The following is a 20,730-nucleotide window of genomic DNA, read 5'->3' as shown; positions in this document are numbered from 1 at the left end:
TAGGCCAGAGCAAGGGAAGAGGAACCCAAAAAAAGAGCCAACATTCCTCCACAGGGAAGGAGAAAACGTTGTGCTCAAGGAGGTGGGGAAGGCTAGAATATGCAGTACAGGGTACTGTGAGGAAGCTACCACAGCCCAAGAACCTCTGGAAAAGAGTAAGCTAAACAATTTCTGGAGCTCACACAGACGTTCCCATCGGCCAGAGGGAGGATATCAGGCAAAGTCAGGAGCTGAAGTCCAGAATTGAGTCAAGTCAGCCCAAAAAAGGCGGCTACTCCAGACCAGCACTAACAGCGGTTTAAAGCAGCCTCAAAAGGATCAAAATGACTTTAACAACAGTGTCCCAGAACAAAGTCCTATAATATTTGAAAAAATACCACAATATCTAACTCTCAAAAAGTAAAATTCACAATGTTGAGTACAGTATCAAAGATGACCAGACATGCAAATGAGCAAAAACTTATGGCTCATAACCTGAAGAAATTACCAAACAAAACAGACCCAGAAATGACACAGACAGGATTAGCAAACAATTCTAATATCAATTAACAATGTTAAACTAGCTTTCATAAACACACTCTATATGTTCAAGTATGTGCAGAAGAACATGAAGTTAAGGAGGAAAGAAAAGGAAGTTACAAAAAAAAATCAAACTTCTTGAGATGAAAAATACAATAATCTAAGGTAGAAAACACTTTGGAACAAAAAACAGTTTTAATATCAGGTAAAACTAGGGAAATCTGAATAAAGTATGAACTTTTGTTAATAATAATGTGTCAATATAGGTTCATTAGATAAACAACAAGTTCATACTGTATAGCACAGGAAACTACAATCAATATCTTGTAGTAACTTATGGTGAAAAAGAATATGAAAACGATTATATGTATGTTCATGTATGACTAAAGCATTGTGCTGTACACTAGAAATTAACACAACATTGTAAACTGACTATACTTCGATAAAATATATATGTATACAATAAAAAATTATGATAAAAAGCAGATAGTAGTTGCCAGGGGCCACTGAGAGGAGGGGATCCACTGCAGACAGGCATTATGAGCTTATTCTGGAGGTGACAGAAATGTTATATTTCAAGATTGTATTGATTCTACATTATTGTATACATTTGTCAAAACTCATCAAATTGTACACTTAAAATTGGTGAATTTTATTGTATATAAATTATATTTCAATAAAACCGGCAATAAAGTATACCTATCACCTGGTATAAACTGACCTCCCCATATATTAACTTTCCCCTTATAATATACATAAGCTTTTTATTCTTTTAATTTTTTTTAATGGAGGTACTGGGGATTGAACCCAGGACCTTGTGCATGCTAAGCACACACTCTACCACTGAGATCTACCCTCCCCCAACATAAGCTGTTTAAATGGTCATTTGTTATTGATTTTCTGACTTGAATCATTTTGTAAAACTAGCAATCATTATGTCCAATCAGAAGTTAGCAATCTGTTTAAATCCTGTTGTTCCCCTATTTAAAAAGTTGCAATGGTTTCCCATCATACTTAGAATAAAATCTGAACTCCTAATTTGCAGAGTTTACAGGCCCTACATGACCTGGCCCCTCTCCCTCTCCCTTACTATGAACCAGCCACACAATCTCCTTGCAACTCCTGAGCACAAGAGGAACACACCCACCTTAGGGCTTTTATATTTTGAAATGCTAAGCTTAGTGAGTGATTATAGTAAGGGAAAGGGTCAACAAATAAAAGACTGCATGTGTGTATATAGAAACACACACATGCTTGTATGTATGTATAAATAGCTGATGCCCCATGGTCATAAGTATTAGAAAGAAGAAAACAGAGTAAGAAGGGACAATGGGGTACTTTTCTTTCAAATCCAAAACTCCCTTCTCCAACATCCTTGCCTGGATTTCTCCCCCATTTCCTTCAAGTCTCTGCTCAAGAGCCATCTAATGGGCGAGTCGGTCCTCCCCTCACTGACAGCACTTCCCCAACCTTTTTTTTCTCTTACTATCTTATTCTTCTTTATGGTACTTTTTGTTACTTGACATTATATATGATTGTCTAATTCTCCCCACAGAATGTAAGCTCCTTAAGTACAATAATTTGTATTTTGAGGTGTTGTATCCCAGTGTCTAAAGTAATGCTTAGCACACAGTAGGTACTCAATAAATATTTGAAGAATGAACGGGAGTTAATCACAAATAGATATAAACAGAATAACTGCTCAATGTGAAGGATGATCCCTGAAGCAAGTGAATGCTTATTGATTTTTGCAGGTTATTTCTACAGAGAAATGCCAGGAAAATGTAATAGAGCATTAAGAATCCAGTCTTTTCATAATTGAAACAAAAGAAATTAAATAAATTCAGGCAACAGAATTTTCAGTTTCTAAAAGATAACATTTTAAAAGCAAAATATTTTTAAGCTTATTTATAACTTTCAAAGGAGACAATGCTTTAAAAAGAAAGATCCTTTTGACTGCTTAACCCAGCAAAGACAGGGTAGGAAGGCCAAGAGGCGAGTCAGGAGCTACACCCCCACCATGATATGGAAACCCTTTCTTATTAATGAAATTTGGAAACACCAAGCCAAGGTAAAGATCTGCAAAGCATTACTCTTTCACTATAAACCACAACCTGTATTACCCATTTAATGTCCTCTGCTGAAAGCATAAAATAAAATAAGAACTGTTTGCAAGGCTATGGGGTATACTGTACCTCTGGGGATCTATTATGAGACCTCTATTAACAGCTTTTACAGATGCACACAATTTAATTTTCAAATGTTGTACAAAAACTAGACTGTCACATTATAAAATCATTTTTATATAAAATGATTTATGTTTGTCCAATTTCCAATCTTCCTTTAAGGAGAAGTTAGACATTTGCAGGAAATTGCTAATATGTTAGTACTCATACACTGCTATTCAAGGGCAAATTCAACAGAGGAATGAAATTATGTAACAATACACTTTCCTATTCAAAATGAAGTATGCTAAGATATGAAAATTATTTTAATTACTGCCTTGATTAATAAGCAGGTAGCTGTATTAATCTGAAACTGATGAGAAAGAGGGAAAAACCAAATATCTTTTGAAACAAACTATTTCTTGAATCTTTTTTAAATAGAGTAATAAAAACACGATGTATACCCCATATTGTTATAGTCTTCAAACTAACACCGGTAAAGACTTGTACAATAAACCTATCCTACCTGACGTTATCCTAAGAATTACAAATTCCCTGGTATTTCATCAACAATTCTCACTATTTATAGGATGAATGGAAGCCAGTGAAAATGTATTACCAGAAACTCATTTGGGGATTTTTTTTATTAAGCAGTTGATGAAGCTCAAATTTTTAAGAACTGGGCTGTTGAAAGATTGCCAATTTAGATTCCTCTGTGGTGGTGTAGGTTAAGATTCATTCATTCAACAAATATTTATTGGACATCTATATGCCAGGCAAATCTTTTCTGTAAAGAGCCACATATGTTATACAGTTCTGGCTTTGCAGGCCACACAGACAATTCTATAGCTACTCAACTCTGCCTTTGTAGCATGAAAAGAGCCAGAGAAAACACCCAAAAGAATAAGCATGGCTGTGTTCCAATAAAACTTTATTTACAAACACTGAAATTTGAATTTCATATAGTTTTCCAGTGTTATGAAATATTATTCTTCTTTTGACTTTTTTCCAACCATTTTGAAAAGGAAAAATCATTCTTAGTTTGCAGGTCATTCAAAAACAGGCAACAGTCCAGATTTGGCTTTCAGGCCATGGTTTACTAATCCTTGACCTAACCCCTGTAGATACAGCAGTGAACAAAACAGAAAAATATCCTTGCCCACATGGAGCCTCAATTCTAGGTAAAGAAGACAGACAATAAGAAATTAAATAAGTTAGATGGCATATTAGATAGCAGTAAATATGATGGAGAAAAGTGAAACAGGAGATGGGAAGTACTGGGCACAGTAAGAGGGCTTCTTTAAGGGGGAGACAAGAAAACCACAGGGGTAGTTACAATTTACTTTTCCTTTTTCTTTCTTTTGATGTAATTTCAGACTTACAGAGAAATGCAAAAGTAGTATAGTATTCACAATATATGAAGAACTCCTATAACTTTCAATGACAATAACCAAAAAAAACTCAATTTAAAAATGAGCAAAGGACTTGAATAGATGTCAATAGACATTTCTCTGAAGACGATATATACAGATGGTCAGCAAGCACATGAAAAAATATTTAACATCATTATTCATAGAGAAATAATTCATAATCACAATGAGGTACCACTTCATACCCATGAGGATGGTTATAATCACAAAAACAAAAAATAAGTGCTAGCAAGAACCTAGAGAAACTGTAACACTTGTACATTGCTGTTGGTAATGTAAGATGGTTCAGATGTTGTAGAAATAGTTTGGTGATTTCGCAACAAGTTAAACATAGAATTAGCACATAACCGATCAATTTGATGCTGAAACAAACACTTGTACAGGAATGCTCACAGCAACGTGTTCATATTCATAGCAAACACTATTCATAGCAAACACTATTCATAGCAAAAGAGTGGAAAACACCCAAATGCCCATCAGTAGATGAATAAACAAATTGAAACATATACACGAATAATGTTGAGTAACATGCCACAAAAAGAAATGAAGAACTGATACATGCTACAGTGTGGATGAACCTTGAAGACATAATGCTAAGTGAAAGAAGTGGGACACAAAAAAGTCACATGTTGTATGGTTCCATTTACATGAAATACCAATAGGTAAATCCAGGGAAACAGAAAGCAGATTGATGGTTGCCAGGGATTGGGGGAGGACGGAATACAGAGCAACTGCTTAATAGGTACAGGGTTCCCTTCAGGGAGAGAAAAATATTTTGAAACAAGACAGAGGTGGTGATAGCACCATATTATGAATATTTAAATTCCACTTAATTGTTTACTTTAAAATGACTAATTGTGTGTTCTATGAATTTCACCTCAATTAAACAAAATTATTTCAATTATTTAAAATAATTAATTTTAAATGTAATTTAAACAAAAAAAGGCAGACACAAAAGAATACATACTGCATGATTCCATTTCAGAACAGGCTTTACCCTGGAGTGACTGGAAGGGGCAGAAGGGGCCTTCTAGAGGGTTGCAAATGTTCTGTTTCCTGATCTGGGTGCTGCTTCACTGTGAAAAATTCAAGGAGCTGTCCCCTTACCATGAATCTGTATGCTTTTCTCTATGTATACCACACTTCAATAAAAAGTTTTGAAACTATAATGTAAATTTTTTAAAATAAAATATTAACTGCAAATTTATAAAAAAGTTACCATTGTTGGGTTACAGGACCTAAAAGATCTCTCTGTATCATTTCTTACAACTGCATGTGAATCTACAATTATCTCAAAATTAAAACTTCAAAACAAAATCAAAAAGATGAAAATTTCCAGGTTCTTCCTCCCAAAGACTCTGAGTTAGGTCATGTGAGGTGAAGACAGGGACTCTACATTGCACTTGCACAAGCTACCTCAAGGGATTCTGATCCGCTGGACCCTGGCCCTCACCTTGAGAAATTCTAACCTAAATGAACCTCACAAGCTGCTTAACTTCACTCTCTCCTTGAACCCCACCTTGAGGAGGCTTGTAAAGGCATCTATCAGCAGCAGCACAGAAGAGGTAGAGAGTAAGAAAGCACAATGAGCCATGAGAGGCTACCAAAGATAACCACTCCAGGAGCTGGGATTCAACTTTTGCTAGAAAAAAAAAATTAGATGAACTGGAAAAAAATAATAAAACGTGAGAGAGTCCCTGGCAAAAAGGACATACAAAGGTTTCCAGATAATCATCACAGATACTACCACAAATATTACGCACAAATCATTGATTTTTCTTTGTGTGTTTTCTGTTAAGAAGTAGTGGAATCAAGATAATACAACTGATGTTGGAAGCTAAATATCCTTTAGGAGGTTAGCAAGACAAAGTTTGGAAATCGGTAATATGCTTGTACTTATGGTCATTTCTGGTACATTCTTCACCACAAGCACTGAAAATAATATTTTACTTCTGGGACTGGAAGTAAATAAAGGAACAATTTAGTTCAAGCTTAGTCAGGTCACAGAGTATTTTGATTTGCTTTAGCTCCAGTTCAAACTCTTTGGAGTGATATACTTTGGTCCTGGTTCAAACTGCTTTAATGGGAAATTTTTTGAAAAGTCTTTAGTTTGATTTGAAGTTCATTTGCAAAATAATAAGTTAATACTTTACTCCAATTCCAATTTTAAAAAAGCAAATCAAAGTTCATTCCAGTCTTACTCTTACTTTTGGTAGGAATCTCTGTTGCAACAATTTGCAACCTCTAGAGCAATAAACTGATGCCAATCAAATCATCAGTTCATTTTTTCAGCCCTTCCAACAAGAAAAAAGTTGGCATAAGTGTCCAAGCCTTATTTTCAGCTGTACCTTAAGCTGAAATATAGTCTTGTTTACACAGCTTCCTATACTCAAAAGGGACAGCTGTCACTCAGCCCTGGCATACTGCAACCCTGAGAGAATGCATGCTCCATATGGCCAGTTCTCTCTTTTTTTCAGAAATTAGAAATCCAGATTTTTATGAGTCTCTTGGTTTTCAAATGTTGGCAACAAATTCCAATTTTTAAGAACTAGTCTATGGGCCAATCAACACACATCTGTAAACTGTCTCTTCTGCAACCTCTGGCCTACATCGCTTTGTAAAGGTTAATAAGGTCTCCTATTTCTCCAGATGCAAACTCTGAGCTTTGCTTAAGTCTTCAGTTTTCCACACAATACAGATTTCAGGCAAAGCAGCTCTCTGACACAAATGTCAGTCCTAATATCAAATCATGATTTCATTCTCATGCTTAGTTAAATATTTAAAATACTGAATATTCTTACTTCCTGCCAATTAAACAAGAACGATAAATAAAGCAAGCCATTTAATCTGTGCTGTAGACTAACTACCGTGTGTCAACACACTTTACTAACAGCCAGGTTGGTGGTCAGAAAAGCCACGTATCTTCTGACTATGACAATTAGAATTTGTAATACTTTTTTGCTTCTCCAAAACAAGTCAGATAAGTTTTCTACCCAGAATCCACAAGAAGAATGATGAAATATGATCTTTTTCTCAAGACTACCATGATCACCATTCGTATAGACAACTTCACCTGCAATTTCATCCAATGGTGAACTGCCATTATCAAAATGATAAGAAAAAACAGAGCATTCTCTTTGGAGTTAGTAACTTGGAGCAAAACAAACAAACCAAGAAAACCCAAACACATAAAATGTATACAGTTACATGAGAGGGGGGAATATCAATGTTGAGGTAACATGCAAAAAAATGACAAAGGATAATCAGGTAAAATAAAGGATAGTGAGAATCTTCTATCTATAAATTAGACACCAGATTTTTTGTAAAAGTTGGCTCTTAGGTTCTTGGTGATAGCTAAAGTGATTTTAAATTCAAGGCAATAGGCATTTGAAATTAAACAAGTAGTAAATTTTGAAGAAATTATGGCATTCAGGTGGACAATATTTACAAGAAAAAAATTTCCTAGGTAAACAGAGAAACAGCAACGAGGTAACCAACCTAGCAGTCTGCTCAAGTATCTGTCCGTGAAGGTCACATGAGCTCACCCAGGCCTTGCCTTTCCACCTTCCTCCCCAGCTCTGCCACTTCGCCATTTCTCTGCACCTCTCTTAGGTTACAGGGAATGTACTTGAAGAGTGTAAATCTACCAGTTATAATGCCCTTGTCTAGTTCTGAAATGAAGAGGATGAAACTACACTAAAACTTTTTTTACTATTAGTAAATTCTACTTAACTGTGTTAGCCTTGTTTTCCATGGCTGACTAATTGCAGAATGTGGACAGTAACAGAGACCTGCAATGTAGAAATCACAAGAAGAGCATGGGTTCCTCCTAATGTTTAGTACAATGTTAACTTAAAAAGCTGAATTTTCACAATTGGAGCTAATTGGAAGTCATGGTATCTGTTATCACTGGACAACAGAAAACAAGGTCAGAAAGAAGCTAGACAGATCATCCAACTTAACATCCAGTTTGCAAGTAGTTGATTACCACAGCTTAAAAGATCTCCAGGGAAGTTGTAGCCACGTGATAGGAACATGTTCCGTCCAAGAGGGGGATTCACCATTATAAATAATCTTAGTTTGTGTATAGAAACCATTAGCTATTTGCAAGTCCATTTTCAGGTCACTGAAGAAGAAGCCCAGAAAGCCTATTTTCATCCATGTGCTGAAAACAAAGGGATTACTTCTGCAGTGGTGCTGCCCGTTCTTAAGAGTTAGTCTCTAAAACAGGGTCATAGAGTAACACTGTCACCCAAATATTAGTTATGAACAATTAAAATATGATTTACTGAGATACATACTATTGTTTACATTTAGGTTTTTAGCTGAATAATATCACACTAATGAAGACTGGAAAGTTTAAGAATTAATGGACTCTAACCAATAGATTCCAGCAGAGTTAGTCAGAAAACATTTTCACTAGGCCCAAATGAAGTATCTTTCATTCATTAATACAGAACCACAGGGCATACTTAGACATCAGAGGCTCAATTATCTAAAAAGAGCTCCTAGGGAAACTAAAACTTTCCATTTTCATTCTGTAACTGCTCCTTAATGACAGAAAGTATTCTTTCTTTTCTGGCATTCTCTCTTTTCTGTCTACCTCAGGACATATTTACAGATGCACTGGCTGCTTTACAGACATGCTAAAAGTTCGTGCCGTGGTTGATCAAAGTAGAAATGCCTGAGGAAATTACTCAACTCAGACAGCCCGGAATTGTATCTAGCCAAATAGTTACAGTGTTCCACTTTTAACATGTGTTAAAGTAATATTTTAGCCATCCTGGATATAAGTTGAGAGAACATTTGTTTGCATCACACTCTGTGAATACTTGAGTCAAATATAGTATGTTGAATACCCAATTTTAGTATTTGTGACAGTTCATTCTTTTAACTGTTCAATTACACACACACACAAAAAAAAAAACATACTTTATGTTAAAAAAAAAAAAAACCTAACACACAACAGCATCTGTATTAGGAACTAAGATTTTTTAATGATCTTGAAGTGTCCAAACTTTTTGGAAATGTCAGAATAAATGCAACTAATATTGCTGTTTGTTTTAGAGCATTTGCTGACCTGGCATACAATATTCTATCAAAAAAAAACAGGAACACGTTTTTATTATTAAAAGTATTTTAATAAAAAAAGAGCACTGCCTACCTCCTTTCTATTACTAATCTGCCTAATTTTCAAATAAACACATAATATCATTAAGCATAAAAATGACATCACAGCAGTTTATTTTCATGGGTTTTTTTTATAAAATTGAAAGCCACAGAATTGCAAAGAGTTTCTTGTCAAACGTAACACAATCTCTACAATAAAATATTGGCGTCCACAGACTTGCACATCTGAAATAGTTTTAAACTGTGTTTTAGTTGGATTCTCTACGATGTCCAGGAAGACATTAGCACACATGGTACCTGAAATTGTCCTTTCCACATGAGCTACAATAGAAAAGAAAAATGTAGCTGTTTCTCTAGTAAAGCCAAATTTGGCATCCACTTATACTTCCCTTCAACCTAAATAATTACACCTTTTAACCATGTTGACAATAATATAGAAATATCACTCAAAAAGAACCTAACAGACCACGGAATTATAATGACATAAATCATCCTTCTATCAAATGTGAGTGAGGACGTGGTCAGAAATGGAGGGGAGAGAAGGGTATTACTAACTTAGAAGAAGTAACTTATAACAATGCTTTTTATTTCAGACTTCCAACCCACTAGAAAATGTTAACATCTGCACACACTCCAAAAGAGGAAAATATAAATAAGTTCCCCACTCTGAATTTTCTGAGAAGCCTCTGAAGTGTTATAGCGTCGATGCCCTATGTTAAATGCACGTCAAGAGCTATCAGAAAATGCATATACCAGTAAGAGGCTGGACCCCAAGTGAGAATGACTGCCAGGAAAAGCTCCCTGGTAGTGGGAATGGCCAAAGAACTTTGTCAACTGGGATGCCTAGGATTCAATTTTAAGCTGTTTGTTCTGCTACAGTGAGATGCAATCCTTCATTATTCTAACTCTTAGGTAGTCTGATATACACATAAAAATTAGATGACAGGAAGACAAAGAGAATGAATGAAAAAAATTAATGTTTTATTTTGCTTTGGAGCAAGATTTAGGATATGATCTCAATGAGATTCCTAAAAATCATGTAACTTAAGTTTCTTCCTCATTCTTTTCCAAATTTGGCATAAATGCCCACATTTGAGAGATAGACAAAAACTTCAAATCAAAGGCTGTCTTTCAGTTGACCTTCATGGTATCAGCCTGTGATTTTGCTGAACACAGAAAAATCTTCTTAGCCTAGCCCTTCATTACCAAAAGCAAGAAAACAAAAACAGATTTTAGATTATAAAATTGATGCTTCAAATGATACAGATTCAAACACACACACACACACACACATACACACAATGATTCAATAATTACAACACTATAAATCCCAAGGGCCAATGAATCTAATATCTTTATTAATTTTGAACAAAAAGACATTTTAGGCTCAATCCAAAAGTCTAAATTGCTGCCACATAACCAAAACACAGAATTACCACCAACTCCACCACACTAGCAAACGTAGCTTTAAGCAGCACAAAACTGAATCCTAAACTGTAGAATATTCTTGGAGAGTAGTAACTCCCACAGTGGAATAGGGGTTCATATATAAAGCTACAAGCTCCTTAGGAACTGCTAAGTCTGCTCTTGGACTGTATCTTCTACCAGATTCAGCCAAGATGAATTCATCTAGTAAGGTCCACACAACTCATCAAGAAATGGCTGGAAAAGGGTAAAAATGTTTCCAGGTCCCCATCAGTACGAAGCTCTGTGCTGTTAAAACATAACAAGCACTGTATTTGAGTGTTTAAAGCCAGGTCAAAAGCTAACATACAGAGGCAGGAGGGTACAGCTCAATGGTTGAGCTAACGCTTAGCATGCATGAGGTCCTGTATTCAAAAGCTAATATACAGCTTTGATGCAGCGTAAAAATCTAGAATGTGATCATTGATTCCATTTTCTTTTTATTCTAAAAAAAAAAAAATTAAAAGAAAAAAAAAAAAAAACACTGCTTTTCCATTAAGCAGGTACTTCTGTGCTGGAGGGCACGTTTCATCTCTAGAGTCTTAGAAAAAGAACAGATGCACCTAACGTGTGAACACAGACAGTAAGTTGCAAGTTGCCCCTTAGCACTAAAGGCAAGAACCAGCGTCAGTACTCAAAAAACAGTGGTTTAGAAAGAGTGTAACTTACTTTTACTGTCCCAGGCTAACTGGGCTCTGTCTGGTGCTTCTTTGTCTGCACTTGGCCACCCACAGCCTGTCTTCTAATTAAATCAATGCTCTAGCAGCAGAGCAAGCAAACAAGTGGCCTCCCATCTGCGTACAGATCTTCAGGACACATTTCCCTTGGTCAGAAGGTGGAAACTCTTGGGAGAGGTGTTTTTCTCTGCCTCTTCACAAGAAGAACATGGACACTTGGCTGGATGCAACTCCATGAAGTGTAACTGTGTGTGTACACCTCAAAAAATAAAACAAAAAATGCAGAGAAACATAAAGACTCTATAAACAGCTGGAACACACAGAAATACTGAAGCACCACTGGAAACACTGCTAAACAGACAGCAAAATAGGGTCTTTGACTGAAATAATCAATGACACCAAGTTGGATTAAAAAAAGGGGGGGGGAGCATCAGAAGTCAAAATCCAAATTTCATGCTATGAAAACATTTTAAGTACTGCAGAGGAAAGAAGGTAAAACTCCTTCCATCACATACACAAAAACAGGACCTCCCCTGCCATTACAGAGAATAAAAGATATTACCAATGGAAGAGAAAATGAGACTTTCAAGGGTAGTAGATCTAAAACTGGACTCCTCAGGCTCATGGTTAACGGGCCCTTGTGTATCTGTGAGCTAAATGCAACTGGTGGTCTTTCCAATGTGTTCAGCCCTATCGGGGAGGGAAGAGGAGGAAGAACCCACTGAAATAACTCACTAACCCACTGAAATACTCAGCCACCCTCTGCTTAGGAAAAGATTATTTCTGCAAAGCAAAAAATGTGCAGGAGGGAGATGCTCACCTACTTAAATAATTCTTAACCTCTCAAATAAACATAAACGACTATAAAGCAGATGCCTCCAACTTTTTTGCAACAAAAACCCAACACAGAAGTGAGGTAGGGAGCAGGTGTGGTTCGGCAGCTACTTACAAAGAAACCCCACAAGCGACTTGCTACAGGCTTGATGAGAGAAAGAGGGTCGTATCAGATCTTACCAGTGTTCCCTTTCATCCTAGATACACCCCTAACCCAGCAGCAAGCCACACCATCTTCATGACCACTCATGAGCATCTCAAGGACTGGCAGGCCTTAGATGCTCTCCCACCCGCTGAGGCACACAAGCAATTCCAGCCAGAAGTACACAGCCAAGGGAATGGGGTGTGGCCTAATCCCGTAGCTGCACAGAGGCCTCAGCTGGGGTCCACCAACAACTGACTACCCAACAGTGATGACATCTGGAGATCCTTGCGTCACAGAAATGCACACAGAGCTGGCTCTACACTTTAAGGTGTAGAGGTCAGATAAATGCATAATAATATTATATTAATAATAAAACTATACAATATTGCAAATACCTACTTTTTGTCTCTCACAATCCAAACTATTAGCCATCTGGATAAGAAGTTACTTCTTAAAGGATTTTCCTAGAGTTGATAAGCAAGCACTATATTGGATTCGATAGAGATCCAAAACAATGAACCGTTTTTAGCAGACAAATATAAAAACTTGTGCCCAGTATAATCTGCTCTTTAGATGCTAAGGCATTTGGACAACAAATTAGTTTCAACCATGAATTACCACCTCTCCTGACCACAGGAAGACTTAAAGAATGACTCAAGTCAAGAGAAGAACTGCAGGGTCCACTTAGAATAACATAAGTTCAATGAAACATTTTTAACAAAGGAGCCTGTGCAATTTGCCTCTTACTATATGAAATTTTAAAAGCTATATCTAATCACTATTTTTAATGCAGAGTATTCTACCTACCAAAATAATCAGTTTTCAAAATGAATTAAACAAAACCTCTCAAGGACACACTGAGATCTGCAAAATCCCAGCCAGATTCATCAGTTTCCTCATACAAGACTACAAATAATCTCTCAAGTTTGTCATTCATATTTCACCTAGTATTCCTTATTAGAACTTTTTAAACCAGGTCTTGGGACTTATTAAAAAAAAAAATACTGCTGTGTGAAGGGAGCTTCAGTATTTTATGAGTTCATCTTCTATCAGAATTTATACATCTTTAGCGGGGGCATCGTGACTCACCCAGAGTCCAATCCCCTCACAGAAGAAATTCATATTAAAAGCCACTCATGTGAAATGTACATTATGGTCTAGAATTTAAAATCCACCATCGCTGCCTGAACCAAAACTATTTCAAAGGCAGCCATGAAAGCAACCGTCTTTCAAATGGATAGTCCTGGATATGAAGACCAGATGGTGTCACAGATTTGTCTTCTCTACTCTGAGAAGATAAATCACCTACATCATCAAAATATGATCGATTTCCTTCCCCACATTTTGAAGATAAACAAAATGCACTTTGGCATCATCTCACCCATTTCCACACTGCAGAACCTCTCATACAGTAGTGGCCACCTTCCCTCCCAAAACCCTGAAGGGAGAAGCTAGTCAGTTCCTGCTAATAGGCAGGAACGTATGCACTAGCGCACCTCCCCTTCCACCAGCCACCCCTTATTTAAATGAAGGGAAACATCCCCTCTGGTGTTCAGAAGTCATAGTCTTAGGATAACACAACTTCTCTGTCCTGGTAGATGAGAAAAATGGAACCACACAAGGTAACGGGTTTCCAAGAAAAGCCCAAAAATGATTTGTCTAGGTGCCCTGCATAATTTATAGAGGCCACCAAAACACATATTTTTTTTAATTATAAATTTTATTTTGTTTCACCTTGTCTCTTCCTCTTCTGTGGCATCAACTTGAGGTCAGAGTATTTTTTCACTATTTGGGTAAGTGCAAATTTTCACATTTTTCAAAATACAAGGCTAGATATACCTTATAGCCAATAAGCACCATTAAACTATTTCAGTCGTTTCAATCCACAGTTGGTAACGTGCTCGAGAAATTCACACCAATTTTAGTTATCTGCCTAAGTAGTAATGTAACAAGCATGTCTAAAATGTACAGTTTTTAAAGTCAAAAAGTATATCACGAAGCCAAAAAACTAAAGTATGATGACTGTCCATATCTCTTAATAATTAGGATAGAACTTATTTCTACTAAATAGATTGATCAAAACTGAAGGTAAGTGGTTAGTCAAATTAAACATAACACAGTATAAACTGAACTCTCTGGGACTTTCCAGTTGGCTGAAAGGACTTCATATTGTTACTTATACTTCTCTAAGAACAGAAGACATAAGAATCCAACTTTTATGTATCTTTCCATTGGCCCAAACTATTATAATATCTCTTCAATTAAACTCTTTATTTGAAAACGTCACCCTGTTTAAAGGTGATGAATCACAAGTATACAAGGTGACAACTTATGCAAGGTGACTGACGGGGGCAGTATAAGCATGACTTCCAACATAATTCTTAAGATTCAGGAAAATGCTTCCTTAGTGTAGCCTTAACCGTTAAACTACTAACATATATCTCAAAGATTCTATATAGAAATGAATTTTTAAAGACAACTCACTGAAATTTTTCCCAAAATGTAATAGTGAAAGAGGGGAAAGTACACTAAACTCATTCAGGCCACATAACACAGTCCACTCAAAAAACATTTTTGTTTAAAAAAAAAAAAAGATGTACTCTCTCCTCACGACTACAACAAAACCACAACTGACTGTGAAACAATCATCAAAAATTAAAAAGACTGGAACCTAGAAAAAAGATCTTCTTCAACTGGAAACATGAAGAGGGAACCACAGAAGGAAGGTAGGGGGGTGGGTTCACAATATAATCAGGCCCCATACCACCCGGGTGAGTGACCAACAAGCTGAAGAACAGTTAAGTCACAGAGGCCCTCCCACAGGAGTGACAGCTCTAAGCCCCATGTCAGGCTCCCCAGCCCGGGGTTCCGGCACTGGGAGGAGGAAGAGGCCCCAGGACATCTGCTTTGCAGGCCAGTGGGGCTTAACTCCAGGTGCCCCATGGGACTGAGGGAAAAAAAGACTTCATTCCCTTGGGAAGCATACACAGAATCTCACATGCACCAGGTCCAAGGGCAGAGGCAGTGATTTCACAGGAACCTGGGCCAAACCTGCCTGCTGGTTTCGGAAGGTCACCTGGGGACATAGGGGACAGCTGCAGCTCATCCAGAGGACATAAAAGCTGGCGGCAGACATTCTGGGAGTGTTCATCTACATGAGCTTTCCTGGAGGCTGCCATCTTGATTGGATCATTAGCACGAAGACCTAGCTCCACCCAACAGCCTGCAGGGAAGCCTCAGATCAAACAACATACTGGGTGGGAACACAGCCCCACCCATCAGCAGACCTCCTGAGCCAAAATGCCTCTAGACACAGCCCTACCCACCAGAGGTCCAGGACCAAGCCTCACGCAGCAGTGGGCAGGCACTGGCTCCTCCTGCCAGGAAACCTACATAAGCCTCGAGTTTAGCCTCATCCACCAGAGGGCAGATACCAGAAATAAGAAAACAACAATCCCAAAGCCTGTGGAAGGAATCCACAAACACAGGCCAGACTCTACACTGGGACTGGCTGGACCCTGGCCCTTGGGTGACAAAAGAGGAGTGTACTGCTGGGATGCATGGGACAACTCCCAGAGGGCCACCTCTTCAAGGTTGAGAAATGTAACTAACATACGTAAAAATACAAATAGAAAGACAGACAATATGAGGTGGCAGACGAATATCTTCCAGGCCAAGCCACAAGATAAAATCCCAAAAGAAGAAATGTGATGAGGAGATAGGTAATTTATCTGAGAAAGAGTTTAAAGTTATGATGGCCAAGATGTTCAGAGAATTCAAGAGGAGTATAGATGCACAGAGCAAAGTTTTTAGCAAAGAGTTGGAAAATACAAAGAATATACAGAGTTAAAGAATAAAATCACTGAAATGAATAAAACACTAGAAGGAAACAAGAATAGACTAAATGAGGCAAAAGAACAGCTCAGTGAGCTAGAAGGCAGAATAGTGGAAATCACTATCGCAAAACAGAAAAAAGAAAAAATGAAAAGAAGTAAGGATAGTTTAAGAACTCTGGGACAACATAAAGTGCACTAATATTCACATTATAGGCATTCCGGAAAGAGAAAAGAGAGAGAACCTGAGAAAATTTTTGGAGAGGTAATAACTGAAAACTTCCCTAACAGTTACCCAAGTCCAGGAAGTGCAGAAAGTTCCACTCAGGATCAACCCAAAGAGGAACACATGAAGGCACAGTCATAACACTGAAAAATGTTAAGGATAAGGAGAAAATATTAAAATTAGCAAGAGAAAAGCAACAAATAACATACAAGGGAACTCCCACAAGGTTATCAGCTGATTTTTCAGCAGAAATTCTCCAGGCCAGAAGAGAGTGGCATGATATATTTAAAGTGATGAGAGGGAAAAACTTACAACCAAGAATACTATCCAGCAAGGCTCTTCTTCAGATTTGATGGAGAAATCAAAAGCTTCATAGATAAACAAAAGCTAAAAGAATTCAGCACCACCAAGCCAGCTTTACAACAAATGTTAAAGGAACTTCTCTAGTCATCAAATCACAAGAAAAGAGAACAAAAAGAAGAAAGATGGGAAAAAAAAAAAAAAACCTACAAAAGATTGCTTTGGCAATTCGGGGTCTTTCATGGTTCCATATAAATTTTGGAATTATTTGTTCTAGTTCTGTGAAGAATGTCATGAGTATTTTGAGGGGGTTTGCATCATTGGATCTGTAGATTGCTTTGGGTAGCATGGCCATTTTGATAATGTTAATTCTTCCAATCCAAGAACACAAGACATCTTTCCACTTCTCTGTATTGTCTTCAATTTCCTTTATCAATGTTTTACAGTTTCAGAGTATAGGTAACCTCCTTGGTTAAGCTTATTTCTAGGTATTTTGTTCTTTTTGATGCAATGGAAATGTTTATGTCAGTTAAAAAATTCTGGTTTTTGAAGTGAAAAAAAAAGTGAATGAAGGGCTGCCAATGGCAAAATATCCTTCTTTTTTATGGGTGAATTGTATTGCACTGCATATATATGCTGCATCTTCTTTATCCATGCATCTATTGATGTGCAGTTATGATGCTTCCATATCTGGGCAGTTATAAATAATGTTGTTGTTAATAGCAGAGTGTATGTATCTTTTTTAATTAATTCTTATTTTGTGGTTGGCTTTATTCCTTTGATAACTATGTAAGTTTAAAAAGCTAAAGCTCTAAACATTCCTAGAAACAATGAACAGTATATATATGTAAATTTAAAAATATGTGCAGTATATTGTATATATGTATTTACATACAATATGTTGTATATGTTCAGTCCAATTGTAACAATTCTACCTAATAAAACTGAAAAATGAAAAAAAAAGTAAAAAAGAAAACCTTCATACCCACACTCTTAAAAAACACAGGTCATCATTCAAATCTATAAAGCTCATGTATTCATGTGTAACTCATTCCAGAATGTATTTTTAAATCATTTTAAGGTATACATAAGTAAGTTCTTTAAAAGTAGGATTGACTCATCATAGGAAAAAATGTAGTGAAAAATTCAGCATGATATAAGTAGGACTTGAGAAAATTAAAGTTCTTCTAAGATGAAAAGAAAAAGGAAAACTTAATTTTACTCAATTATGTATTCACAGTTGCTATTATGGTATATACCCCAGTTATTCATTAACCTTCCTCCCCCAGACCCACAATGACTCCATGCACCTGTAACCTCAGAACATCATCTTCTGCACAAAGATGAATAATTTGTAATTAACAATTGAATTAAGTTAGATGAAGCTTCCTAGTGTGTGTTTTGAGTAAAGGTAAGATTTGGTGATAAGCACATCAGTCTTCCTTCCATCACTTTTCTCCTTTTATCCATAACATATAATTAACCTTTCTTTGACATTGTAAAACTTGTCATTAATAGTTACCATAAATATTCACCTCATATATATCATTTCCAAAGCACCTCACATAGGAATAATTGCTAACAGTTATGGGGTGCTTACTACATGCAACACACTATTCTAAGTGATTATCATATTTTAACTCAGTTCATCTTCACAACACTATAAAGTAGGAATTATTATCCCCATATTATAAGTGGGTAAATTAAGTCAAGGAGAGCTGTGAGGTGCCCAGGGACTCATAGCTGATGACTAGTAAAGCTGGTATAAGATACATTCGTCTCAACAGAAGAAGACCACATAACCCCAGGTCAGATGCCTCAGAGACCAAATCACAATGGAACTGGTGCCCACCATATTCGTCTACCCTCCCCCGTTACATACACTAGGACCACGCTTAACATGTTAACGAGAGAGAGTAAAATCTACAAAGCATGATCAAAAGTGCAGCTCCACAATTAAGCAGGAGAATACACAGAAAACATGGCTAGGACTTTTGGTAAATTCCTGGGCAATCTTCACAAGGAGAAGCAAAGCCTGGCACGTCAGGGTGAGGGCCACCATCCAGTCATCTTGGAACAGTCTACTCTATCACCTCCTCCCTCAAATTCATCACTGTTTTATCTTCATGTCTTATTTGATTCCCCTAGTAATTTTCTCAAGCAAAAAAAAAAAAGTATTTGCTCACTGCAGTCCTCTAAACTGACTTGCACAAATCTTCATTCTCTAAGTTTGAGCAGCAGAAGTCGGTCTTCTGAATCCCTCAACGTCCCCTGGACAAACTCATCCTCAGGGTTCCAGATTAAGAGAACTCAGAGAGCCTCACACTGGAGTACAAAGAATCACAGAGAACTTGAGAGCCTCCTCACTGAGGCCCTCAGTGTCTGCAGCTGACTGGAGACCAGCCTAACAATCACACTGGCCAAGACACACCTCCCGGAACACAGCTTATGTATACTTTAAAACGATATCCAGCTGCTCAGTTTGTCAGGAAATGTCCCCCTGCACTTTGGACACACCTAGACAGTTGGAATTTTTTTTGTTTTCTAAACAACAGAACATGTATTACTTTGGCGGGCAGTTAACTTCAGAAATTTTTCTTCTGAAAATATTAAGGAAATTTTAAGTATCCAGTCACCAGTAACTTGTCTTCATGAATCTCCCATAACTGAGGGAAAAAATGAATTTAACTAACTTTTTATATTACTCAAAGAAGTCTCCAATGAAAACAACCTAACAAAATCACAGGCTTCTTCACAACTCGTTAATGTTGTTGGGAAACACTGGTCACATAATTGATGGTTGATTAAACAACGGTTACATGTCATTTAAGAATAAATGAACATAAACTCACAAGTATTTTAAATGAAACAGAGAAAAGAAATACCTCAAGTTCCACCAGAGCTGCAGTCACCGCATCTGTCGCAAGAGCGCCGGCCTGCAACTTCTCAATTGCCTGGAAACCAAGGGGAGAGACCATTCACTGTAAAACCACAACCTCTCCAACATACCCAGAAGCGTTCCAAGAGAGTAAAGAAGTACAGGAGACATTTAGAGTTAATAAAAATTGATCACTGGAATTCCAATCTGTCCTTCAAGACATGAATGAGTTAGGTTTAAAATAGGCAGTGGCTCAGGATGATTCATGCTATAGCTCACTTAAAATTATTCATATTAAGACAAGGAATAAAATCTAGCTACTAAAGGCAAAGTGCAAGGAATTTAGTAAGTGAAGGGGCTTCATTCATCGCAGGGCAATTCAAATAGCCATAGAAATTATGTGAATTCAGTTTTGAAATAGGAATTTGTATTTTATATAGATAACTGAATCTCAGACTAGGCTAACAATTTCTTCTCCCACTGTTACTCCTCTCCATACCCCCAACTATAAAATACAGTGACTCAGTCACAGAGGCACTTCTGAATCCTGAAATGGAAGCATACATTTGACAAAAGCATTTCTGACACTATAATGCATTTTGCACTGAGAGAAACATATCACATTCTTTTCTAATAGAAACTACAGCGAGTAAAGGTCACTAAAATCACCTTGCTTCTTAGGAATGCATGAGGACAGGAAAGAAAGAGAAGGAAGGCTGATTTTAAAATGAATTACTGAAGCTCCAATTTAATCAACAAACAGAAAGATCAAAAACTAAGAATTTTATTCCTCATTAAACTTTTAAGAAGTTTATTTCATTTACTGCATAAACTGAAGAGGCTGGTTACACACCCTAAACGTATTAGGTTTCTAGGACTACAATCCTATAAAAGTAAACCACTTCTTTTCACATAATGAAAAGATTTCACACTTTGAAAAATAAGATAAAAAAATAAAATAGCTTAGAAAACATTTAGCATTATAAATTTAAAAAAAAATAAAATAAAATCCCTATAACAAAATATTCATTTATGGCATTTTCATAAGAAAAAGCTTGGATTTCGAATAAAGTATAATCTTCTTTAAATAGTATGTAAATATAAATGAGAAGAGCTGAGAGAGACCCAT

General features: G+C 36.8%; 1 protein-coding gene across 7 annotated transcripts in view; it reads right to left on the bottom strand.

Annotated features, from left to right (window-relative positions):
* The window catches only part of TASP1 (taspase 1), a 261,040-nt gene that overhangs the window by 227,460 nt on the left and 12,850 nt on the right, over nucleotides 1–20,730 (bottom strand). For 6 of the 7 annotated variants that reach the window (XR_012500775.1, XR_012500776.1, XM_074347862.1 and 3 more), the window contains exon 4: nucleotides 19,609–19,677. Coding sequence is in view for 4 of the 7 variants with exons in the window: in XM_074347862.1 (XP_074203963.1) it covers nucleotides 19,609–19,677 (69 nt within the window). In the remaining 3 variants the exon portion in view is untranslated. Of the gene's footprint in view, nucleotides 1–11,377; nucleotides 11,534–19,608; nucleotides 19,678–20,730 lie in introns of those variants that run through there. The other variant, XM_074347864.1, reaches the window with a different exon arrangement.

This window comes from Camelus bactrianus, chromosome 19 (assembly GCF_048773025.1).
Source record: "Camelus bactrianus isolate YW-2024 breed Bactrian camel chromosome 19, ASM4877302v1, whole genome shotgun sequence".
In the NCBI taxonomy this organism is placed as follows: Eukaryota; Metazoa; Chordata; class Mammalia; order Artiodactyla; family Camelidae; genus Camelus; species Camelus bactrianus.
This window is presented reverse-complemented; position numbering and strand designations above follow the sequence as displayed.